Source organism: Pararge aegeria, chromosome 25, assembly GCF_905163445.1.
Source record: "Pararge aegeria chromosome 25, ilParAegt1.1, whole genome shotgun sequence".
Classification (NCBI taxonomy): domain Eukaryota; kingdom Metazoa; phylum Arthropoda; class Insecta; order Lepidoptera; family Nymphalidae; genus Pararge; species Pararge aegeria.
The window spans coordinates 7,024,270-7,034,912 of record NC_053204.1 but is presented as its reverse complement, the minus strand read 5'-3'; the positions used below and the strand labels follow the sequence as shown (position 1 = coordinate 7,034,912).

Sequence of the window (10,643 nt, the reverse complement as noted above, 5' to 3'; positions counted from 1 at the left end):
GAATATAATCACTACTGCGCAATATTTAGTAACTTTTCTGAATGTTGCTTACTGTATTGCCTAGAGTGAAATGCTCGGATGAGTAATGAGTATATATGCAACTGTTGCCTGTCAAATTATGCATTTTATAAAGATTACCGGTTGGCAACTCGGGGAGATGGGTAAGTTATAGAATCGGGCAGTGGGTGGTCCCAATAGTACAACCGTATGTTTAGTGACATCTCGGCAACCATACGCTTAAGAAGAATTTATCTCAACGGTTTGTTTTTTTTTTTATTTTTTTTAATAGCGATAAGGTTCGTCCAATATCACTACATGAGGCAGAAAGTTTGGCAATCGCAATAGATGGTAGTAGCAAAGAATATCGTGCTACCCATTCTCTGTTAGGGAATATCCCTTATAAGCCTCGTACGACATCCGCGGGAAGAAAAGAACTGCATTCCAATCTGTATCCAAGCGGTACATTGATTTTATCGGCGGCATTCGATATGCCACCAAATATATCTATATATATAAAAGAGAAAGTGTGTGGGTATGTTCCGTATAGGCTCCGAAACGGCTGGACCGATTTCAATGAAACTTTCAGGGAATCTCCGGATTGACCTGGCGGCGGATTGATCTTGTAAAGTTTGGTGACGATCGGAGCACTCCCATTTTTAAACTGTCAAACTGTCGAATACAGCTTTTATTTACTATGATGATATTCTATTGTTCGGTGGGGGTCATGGGTCATGGGTGTAGATAATGATCTTCACCCGCTTGAGAAGAGAATAGAAGAGAATGAATACGGAGAGAAATAAATGATTTAATATATTATGAGACTTAAATTAAAAATTTAATGATGTAAGTTTATTGTTTAAATAAAATAAAGCAAAATCTAGCCCGGCGACTTTCTACTGAAATAAATACTGTAATATTCAAATGTCAATATCATTAAAACCGAACATAAAACACGGTTTCATTTCAAACTATAACAAAGTCTATAAAATGTATAGCACGTTAAACTCGCTGTTGATGGTGTGCTTCACATCTGCGTTTTATTATAATAACGATTATTATCGCGATACGCCATATTGGAACTTGAGGAACGCGGAAAATCAGACCGAACAATCAAAGCTGAATCTCAATTATACTTGTTAGTATATTTTAATAATAATAATCTTTATTTAGGCAAAAAAAAGTTTGTACGCAGAGTTCTGGATTAAGTAGGTATATAAAAAAAAACGTATGTAAGATCTATAAATAAACAAAACTTCTTAAAACATAAGATTTGGTTTCTGGTGCCTTTATCAGGTTTCACTGTTTTATAGGTACCAGCGACCTTTAAACCAAAAATTATTACCTGCTTACATAATTAATAAGGTTAGTAATTGCAATAATTCCAAGGCCGTGGGTTCGATTATCACAACTGGAAAATGCTTGTGTGATGAACATGAATGTTTTCAGTGTCTGCGTGTTTATCTGTATATTATAAGTTTTTAAGGGTATCGGATAGAATCAGGCGTTACTTTGCGGAAATCCATGATATTATGAAAAGCAAATGAAGCTTACTTTTCATTACTTACATCAAAATATTCATCAGCTATCTTAGTACCCATAACACAACGGGACGTGATTGTAGGTTTCAAATAGTGGCTGTTTAATAAAGCCCAATAGCAAGATCAAATATATGATTCGCACACACCTCAGTCGTTTGTTTAAATATGTTGAAATACAATCGGTACTTAATATCATAGGTTTGTATATTTGTCACTATCAGTACGTACAAGTTTGGAAACTTACGTTTCAAAATTCAAAAATCAAAAATGTTTTATTCATTTAGACCTTATTACAGGCACTTACGAGTATGAAGCGTTCATACATTTAACATGTTACACTAATGTTAGTGATGGTGATAACTGCATTCGTTTACTTAAAACTAAAGCTAGGAGGGTTCCAAACGCGCCCTGGTCTATGAAGAGCCCACAACAAACTTAGCCAGGTTTTTTTTTGTTATCACCATCTCACAGTCAAGTTAAGTTAGTATTTGATTTAGGATTGAGGTCGGTGTAAACCATGCAGCAGTACACTGCGTCCCGTAACTAACGCGGGTGAAGCCAAACGGCACATCTAGCTGTTCATATTTTCAGACTTCCTTACATTAAGAAACTATCAAGTGAACGCACAGTCCGCCTCAGAGATCGACTATCCCTGGATCGCGCGGGTTGTACACTCGCAAATATATTCCAAACCTCAGCTATGTACAGCTGTTTGTATCGGAGAACGGATTTTCATAACCGCCGCCAGATGTGTTATTCTGTATGTATTTTTTTATTCCACTACAAGTTAGCCTCTGACTGCAATCTCACCTGCAGGGCTAGCACGGGCTTCTTCAAATTCAAAATTTCTTTATTCATGTAGGCCTATCACAGGCACTTATGAAGCGTTCATACATATATGTTTACATAATTGTAAGGGGATGGTGAATAACTTCGTTCGCCAGTTTAAATCTAAAGCTACGAGTGTTCCAAACGCGCCCTGGTCTAAGAAGAGCCCACAACAAACTTAGCCGGGTATTTTTTTTTGTTATCACCATCTTCCAGTTAATTTATATTAAGCAATGAAGCTAGAGCAATTCACACCCAAGCTTTTTATCGTTTAAGTAATCCTTAATATTATAATAGGATTTTTTTTCTTAGTCGTTACAGTCTTGACAGACTGGTTGTTGTGGCTCGCACTAGTGGCTCAATGGACACGTCTGGACACGTGACCGAAGAAACTAAGGATTCGCGCTTGAACTGCAGAAGATAGGCGCTGTTTGATGTTGAGTTCGTCAAGAATTGATTGATTAGTACGGAACATGTTCCGTGACTAGGGCGGGCAGGAGACAAAAATTATATCCCCTGACAGGGCATATAATTAACGTGTCATCCTGCTAGAGCACGGGAAAAGGGAATAGGATAAGTTTACCCCCGTTTAATATTACACCAGCTGACCCGTGCAACTTCGTCTGCACCAAATAGGTTATTACCGGAAAACACGAATAAAATTACATTTTCTAAAAATGAATTCTATCTAGATCGATTTATCGCCCCCGAAACCCCCTGTACTTACACTAAATGTCATCAAAATCGTTGGAGCCGATTCCGAGGTTCCAATTATATAAATATATAAGAATTGCTCGTTTAAAGATATAAGATATATATTATTTGGATATTATTTCCACATGTGCGCCAGTGCTCTGAGAGTTGATAAAACTGGGGGAGAAGATTCATTTTTATCCTTTCCCTGATATAACTGTATATAACTGTCTCCTGACCATGCTAGCCATGCTGCACGACCCCGTGTCCTTGAGTGGGCGAGTAATGGGTATTCGCCTGCTAAAGAACACGGGTCTCAGAATGAAAAGTTTAGATTAAGGCCGCAGTCCACCACGCTATCTAAGTTCGGATTGGAAGACTCCGAGCACTCACCTTTGAGAACTTTTTCACCTTGACTGCATTGTCACCTGCACGGCTAGCGTGGGCAGGAGACTATTATATCCCTGGGGAAGGGATATAAATTTATCTTCTCTCACAGCTCCATCAACTCTCAGAGCACTGGTGCACAAGTCGAAATAGTCCAAACATATATGTGTATAAAGGGGGTAAACTTCTCCTATTCCATATTTCCGTGCTTTAGCAGGTGGACACGTTAATTATATCCCTTGTTAGGTGTATATAATCGGGGGATATCATTTTTATCTCCTGCCCGTCCTAGCCCTGCTGGTGGTAAGTGATAATGCAGTCGAAGATGGTAGCGGACCAACCTGATAGGGTGTATGGTAGACATACCCCTAATCGGTTTCTACGCAACATCGCACCGGAGCACTAAATCGCTTAGCGGCATGTCTTTGTCAGTATAACATAATGAAGGCATGCAGTTTTCACACGATACATTCCTTTATATATTATGAAAATTAAGCTTAATTTGCTATACTCCGCATAGCACTCCGTATGCTATACTCAATTTATAATTTATTCAATACTTATACTCCACACCAAACAGATCTTCGGCAATGTACCCTTTACGCACGTTTCGCTCCGAAACCGGAGCATCCTCAGGAGATGTTGACTTAACAATGAATAATTGTTAAGTCAACTCTTAACAATATTGGTAATTAATGCGTAGAGGGTATATAGCCGAAGATCTGTTTTGTGTGGGGTATAAGTATTAAACAAATTATAAATTACACCAAACAGATTATTCTGCTTTTCGCGGAGTATAGCAAATTAAGCTTAATTTTCATAATATATCATGGATTTCCGCAAAGTAGCGCCCTGCTTCTATCCAACATTCCTTGATGGTTAAAACGCACATAATTCCGTAAAGTTAGGGGTGTATCACCGCTTTTTCATCAGGTTCCCTTTGTATACGATTTCCGTTGTTCAAGGCCACAGTTTATTTTTTTCAACTTACGACCTGTATTACAGGATTTTTCCCAATTCACTGGCGTAGATAGCTTGAATAAAAGCGGGCGTGAGTTGTGACTATGTCAATCTGCTCGAAGAGTTTATTTTTGAATATTCCAGCCTCAAAATAAGTCACGCATCGCTTATATACCAAGATCACCACCTCAAACCCAAAGCGTTTGTGCTGCCGACGAAAGAGACGAAGCAAATGTATGACGATATAGGCTTCATTGTCGTCCACGACGAATTTCCCGGAAAATGGAAAACTGTGGAGCTGTTTGACGGAAAGCGAACGGACGGAGTCTTCAGATGGTTCGGGAACCTGGTGTTTGATGACTTCGAGCACAAGGTTGTTGGGTACGCGAAATTTAAGGTGAACCTTTCATTATCATAACAATCCATTACAGGAAACCTCACAATGCGAAGGCTTTAGGCCGTAGTCCACCACGCTGGCCCAATACAGATTTGTGGGTTTCACACGCCTTTGAGAAACTTATGGATAAGTGTCCGTTCACACAGACCGGCTCGGACCGGAGAGCAGATTTTGATAGCTATTAAAATAGAGTGTTGGATAGTTGAAATAAGGTTTATTTCTACATATCACCTCTTTTGTTATTGAGAATGCCGGAGAGCAAACGCTACGCGGTTAGTGTGAAAAAATTACTTTTGCAGCCGGTCCATGTGTAACAAAGCTTGGTCGCTCCGGCCAGTTCCAAACGTACGCGCGCCGGAGGTCTGTGTAAAAAAAAGAGCACCGTCCGATTCTGTACGAGCCGGTCTGTGTGTATACAGGTTATTGTTGTGTCTATCCCCGTGCCACGGAGTGCATTTTAAGCCGCCTGGCTCTAACAAATACTATTCTATTTTACTAGGCTAATAGTCATGTTTTTTTTACAGACCGACGAATCGGTTCTCGTGTGGAAAAGACCGTATTATCTAACCCAGCTTAAAGTCCACGTCAGTTTAAATTTGTGCCCCGAGATTTTGATATACAACCAACGTATGGACGGCTTCGCAGTACCCTGCTACCATTCTTGCACTTTAGCCCAATTCGAGGGTAAAACCTCGAAACGACACCCAAGATGCAATAACTACCACGGCTCGGAAGGCAGTGCAATAATCAATTTAAAAACAAATAAATTGTTAGGTATAGCCACTTGGGGAGCGTATTTCAACAAGTACGAATTGCCAGTCGGATTCTCGGTACCGAACTCGGATATTTTTTACGAAGATAAATTTTGTGCGGAGAAAATACGGGATCATTCAGATTTTATCGTCGATCCCGGATTTTATCAAGAACTCTGCGATGGGAACAGCAGAAGAAGTTTGATTAGTAATAATATGAAGAGATGAATGGAAAACTACGAATAATATTATAAAAATTTATTTCCTTAGGTTCTTACAATTAGACTAAATTGGGGTAACATTGCTTTTCTGTGTACACAATAAACCATCTTATTGTGATTGGAATTAAAAAAAAATTGATTTGTCTATCAATGTTAAGTCACATTTAAAAACAAAGTTACACCAATTTATGGTAGTCCGAACATTATTATTGCTATTATATTAAAAAAAAACACTAAGCTTATAATAACATTATTTGTAGAAATTATTTTTACACTTCTTTTTTTAATTTAAGCATCATCTACTTTAAAGTTGAATTTGAATTCGGAACCCGAAGCGGAAAATGTAGCACTATTTTTACGATCAGTTTTTAGTTTGGATTCTTTATTTTCATCAGCGGCAACACTTGTACTGGATGAATCAATGTTACTAGTTATATTATTTACTACAGAATCACAACTTTTATTTTGGTCAATAATTTTATCGTCCGTTTTATCCTTTGGTATAGCAAAATTGAATGTAAAAGAGCTATCCCCACTGGTTAAGAGAGCCGACTTTCGTAAAAAGGTAGCTTTTGGCTGAACAGGGCTTTCGGATATCTTTATTTTGCTCGCCACTGAAAAAAATTGTACTTTTCATTAGAAACAAAAGTATTGAAATTGAAATATTATTCATAAATTCTAATGAATAATAGTTGTATGAATCATATTCTATTACTAATATTATAGGAGAACATGTGTCCTATTTATACCGGGAAATCGAATCAAAAGCAAGTTATTAAAAAATTATTATGAATAATATTTCAACTTATTAAGCAGCTATTATTAATGCCTTAATAAATTTTATTCAATCATTGCATTTTTATGCCAAGTAAAAAAGCGTGAAATAAATAAAAAAAAAGTTACAGAAAAATATCAATCTATATTTTCGGTATCATTAATTTTTTTTTTTACAATGTTTTGCATAAATAAAAATAAACAAAATATCATCAAATGCATAAACAAATAAAACTGTTGAGCACAGACTAAAGGAATAAGATTGAAGGAGCAGCAAGAACAAATCACGACCAAATTAAAACAGCTTATTTTTTTTTTTTCATATTCTTAAAGTCATGTGCTTGCTAACTTTTGCAGACACACCTGATGGTAATGCGGAGTAAGGTAGATATGCCTATGCACACCTCATACAGAAGGAATATTATAGATATTAAGAAAACGGGTATTCCAGTTTTAACGTTGCGTTATACAAACGACAAAACGTATCGTACATGTCGAGGAAATATCAAGTACGTAACCGTGTGGCCTTGTGGTACGATGTTAAGAAAGTGAGAGTCGAACCAAACATAACATTCATTAGTAGTAGGCCCTGGTCTTGGGATAGATTCCCGAGTCGAAAAACTCATGGGTATTGGATTTATTTGTTAAGAAATTCTCGCCACCAAAACCAATGGAGGTACCAGGAGATTTCATCGTCCATCCCCGCGCTTCTGAGTGCACGCTAATCCGTTATCATCACTAATATGTGAAACTAATAACTGTACCAACCCCATTGGAGCAGTGTGGTGGTTTAAGACTCTAAAAGAACGCCTCTGTGCAACACATCATTAGACTGAGGATGGTGATTACACACAAAAGTGCTGTAGATTAGATTATCTTACAACAATAATTACTAAAATTTTATCAGGGACAGTTCATCATCAAAGCCTATAACAGTCCACTGCTGGACTAGATGCCTCTCCCAACGGGAGGGTTTGCCCATAATCAACATTCTGTGCAAACACGTTAGTGATTGCAGAAGATGAGTAGAAACACAGAGGATGCTGTTGCCCGTTCTTTGTTATATTCCCTTTTTCCCTTGGACGGTTTACCTAATAATATATGATATGTTGACGTTTATGTATATTTTATTTGATAAAATAAGCTCTGTATGTAATTTATTCGGTCATAAAGTTAATATACTAACTGCATTTAGAAATCACTAATCACATTCATCTACCATACAACTATTGTAGTAATATGAAATGGCAGTAAGCCCATAGGAAGCCAGTGCGTTTTTCAAATTGTTGCTGTCATTGTACAACAATCTACTCCATAACTTGTAAGTAAAATAGCCAAAATTACATTAATTCGTTCTTATTTAATGTCATTTGTATGCAGTATTGTCTCAAAAACGAGCCAGTATATGGATATAGTATCGCCGATGCTGATCTCAAGAGTGGTGTTATTACTGATGGCGCCATCAGTAATAACATAACAATCTTAATAACAACCCGCAAATTTGAAAACCGTTTAACTAACTTACTTTTATTGTATTAGATCTGAATGCACGAATGTAATGATATCTTTATAATATCTTCTATAACTAAATGTCCAAAAGTGACACAATGGTCAATAAACTATATTGGCAGATTTGAAATAGTGCTATTCTTTTTCACCTGGAACAGTGAAAAAAATAGCACTGCATTTATGTTCTTCTGTCTATCTTTTTCCTTTACTCTGCATATAAAAGATGAGATTTTTTTTTCGTATTTAAATAGTAACAATTAATATTAACACACCTTATTTTTAAATTTAATTTGATCCTAAAGTTAGCTAGGTATAACCAGACACCTACTTTTGGCCAATTTCTTTTCTTCCGCTGCCATTTTTGCTCTGTAGTCGCCAAAGTGGGTTCGCATTAATTGTCTTTTTCTTATCATTGGCTGGTTATTATTCTTCAGAACTGTTAAAACTTTCCAAGCTTCTTGTACTGTAAAAAGAAATAAACATTTATTAACGTGAACTTATTTGGACACAGAAACACATAGATAAATGGAAGGTATGTTGTCTTATAAATAAAAATCTTGTTTCACAGATTCTGTGGCACTCTTCTGAAATAGCTCAACCTATTTATATGATTTTTTCTATTTATATAGGGTCAGTAATAAAGAAAATCCCTCATAAGAAGGCCCATAGTCACACAGCGGGCGATGGAGAGCTATCTATGCTTGGAGTGATCAAATCAGAAATGTGAAAATCCGTAGCAGAACCAGGGTTATCGACATAGCTCCACGAGTCGTGAAGCTGAAGTGGCAATGGGCGGGACACACAGTCGGAGAAAGGATGGACGTTGGGGTCCCAAGGTGCTGGAATGGAAGCCCCGCACTGGTAAGCGCAGCATTGATCGACCCCCATCAAGGTGGACAGAGGACATTAAGCGCATCGCAGGTCGCCGCTGAATCCAAGCAGCACTAAACCGTGGAATTTGGAACTCCCTACCAAAGACCTATGTCCAGCAGTTGATGATGAATAAAGTGTATTGCAAACCCATACAGAATAAATACATTATATTGACTAAAATTTTTTTCATATTTATTAGACTTTTTACCTACATTTGGGAGGAATTATCAATTTTATAAATTTTAAAATGTAATAGATGTATTGCAGCAGTGTGGTGGGTCTGTGCTCTTGAACCTTTTCTTATTAGACGTTTTTAAGCTGTGGATTATGATGATGCATATTTTTAGGGTTTCATAAACGTAAATATGGAAATGAAAAGTCTTATTTGAATAAATATATAATTATTGCTGGTTTCTGCTCTTTTGAATTTTTCTTTCCTTTTAGGATTATTTCCATTTCTGAATTCATAACATAGTGAAGTGTAATGCTTTCTTATAAATAGCATAATAACTTTTGCTAATTTGTTTTAGAATAAGATTTTAGGCGTCTCGTTTTAAAATAGCTGAAAAGCAGTACATTATGCCAAGAGTGACACATCTGGCAATCTGATAAAAATATAGCCCAAAGGGATATGTTACTAGCTGTTGCCTTTTACAGTTTGGTCTGCATTTATTTTGGGTTTTAAAAAATGCAGGAACCCTTTACTTTCAAGGGATGAAATGTATCCTGTAGGCATCTGAGAAATAGACATTATATAATACTAGGAATGTTTAACAAATATTTATTTCTATCAACGTATTTTCTTATATGCAAGCTACATGTGAGCTAAATTTCATTGAGATCAGTTTAACAGTTGAGCATAGGTAACAAATAAACAAACAGACACACTTTTGCAACCATTAACAACATCCTCTACCCATGTTGCCACTATTATGTATGTTTGTATGACCTTTTTTTTATTTGTGCCCCTGTCCCAAGTTAAAGAGTTTTGCATGTAATTTTCATTATTAATAACCAGATAAGAAAATAAATTAAATAGGCAATAACATAATTTGCATGAAAGTGAGGTTTCACAACAAAACCTCTGTGTTGTGAAAGTCTTGATTGATGGTGCAAGGATGTTGGAGATTTCTAAACTGACAGGGTTGAGAGTACTTTCCAGGGTCTAGCCTCTATTTTACTGTTCTATGTGTAGCAATTATGTAGAACATCTTGGTTCTGCAATTTCCGTTTTTTCTACTGAGTAAAGAGAAACTAGACAGAAATCAGTTGAAAAGTTGCAAAAAAGTTTAAGATAAATATATACATATATATTATGTATAGTTAAAAATGCTTACATTGTTTTTCGTTTCCTTTTTTGTCAGCTAAGGTCTTTTCTAACTGCTGAATGCACCAACACAGTTGCAATTGGAACTCTCTAATGGAATCTTCAGGGTGTCCGCCATCAGTGCCTTCCTTGTCTGGTTTGCAAGACTTTTGAATAGAGTTTGGCTTGCCCTTGCTATGTAACTTTGTAGCTTTAGGCATTATGCTAAATTGTCTTACGTAACTATTGCGAAAAGCGAAAAATACTTTTAAACCAACTTCTTTTCGCAAATAACCGTTCTAAAAGTTGATTTTGGTTAATTTTTTAGTACATCCCACGTTCTGTTTTTAAGTTCATGACACTTTGACAGTTGACATTCGAATTTTCCATGAATTTGTGATGTTT

At 36.6% G+C, this 10,643-nt stretch overlaps 2 protein-coding genes across 2 annotated transcripts; one reads left to right on the top strand and one right to left on the bottom strand.

Moving 5' to 3' along the window:
• The first annotated feature begins 987 nt into the window (after positions 1 to 987).
• On the top strand, positions 988 to 5,853 carry LOC120634753. The gene is made up of 4 exons (XM_039905528.1): positions 988 to 1,135; positions 2,130 to 2,298; positions 4,551 to 4,803; positions 5,328 to 5,853. Exons 1-4 carry the CDS (start codon positions 988 to 990, stop codon positions 5,781 to 5,783), a joined length of 1,026 nt encoding a protein of 341 aa, XP_039761462.1. The 3' UTR covers positions 5,784 to 5,853.
• LOC120634833 (UPF0488 protein CG14286) lies at positions 5,799 to 10,631 on the bottom strand. Its single transcript, XM_039905660.1, has 3 exons — positions 10,270 to 10,631; positions 8,388 to 8,522; positions 5,799 to 6,390 (listed from the first exon to the last, which is right to left on the bottom strand). The coding sequence occupies exons 1-3, from the start codon at positions 10,457 to 10,459 to the stop codon at positions 6,065 to 6,067; spliced, it is 651 nt and encodes a 216-aa protein (XP_039761594.1). The 5' UTR covers positions 10,460 to 10,631; the 3' UTR covers positions 5,799 to 6,064.
• Between the last annotated feature and the right edge of the window lie 12 nt (positions 10,632 to 10,643).

Bases quoted from the DNA above. Each gene is read 5' to 3' on its own strand.
- LOC120634753 (XM_039905528.1), top strand. From the start codon at position 988: ATGTATAGCACGTTAAACTCGCTGTTGATGGTGTGCTTCACATCTGCG. The intron at 1,136-2,129 runs GTTAGTATATTT...TCATATTTTCAG, and splicing joins GCTGAATCTCAATTATACTT to ACTTCCTTACATTAAGAAAC. The intron at 2,299-4,550 runs GTATGTATTTTT...TGAATATTCCAG, and splicing joins GCCGCCAGATGTGTTATTCT to CCTCAAAATAAGTCACGCAT.
- LOC120634833 (XM_039905660.1), bottom strand. From the start codon at position 10,459: ATGCCTAAAGCTACAAAGTTACATAGCAAGGGCAAGCCAAACTCTATT. The intron at 8,523-10,269 runs GTAAGCATTTTT...TTCTTTTTACAG, and splicing joins AAAAGGAAACGAAAAACAAT to TACAAGAAGCTTGGAAAGTT. The intron at 6,391-8,387 runs GTAGGTGTCTGG...AATTTTTTTCAG, and splicing joins AGAAAAGAAATTGGCCAAAA to TGGCGAGCAAAATAAAGATA.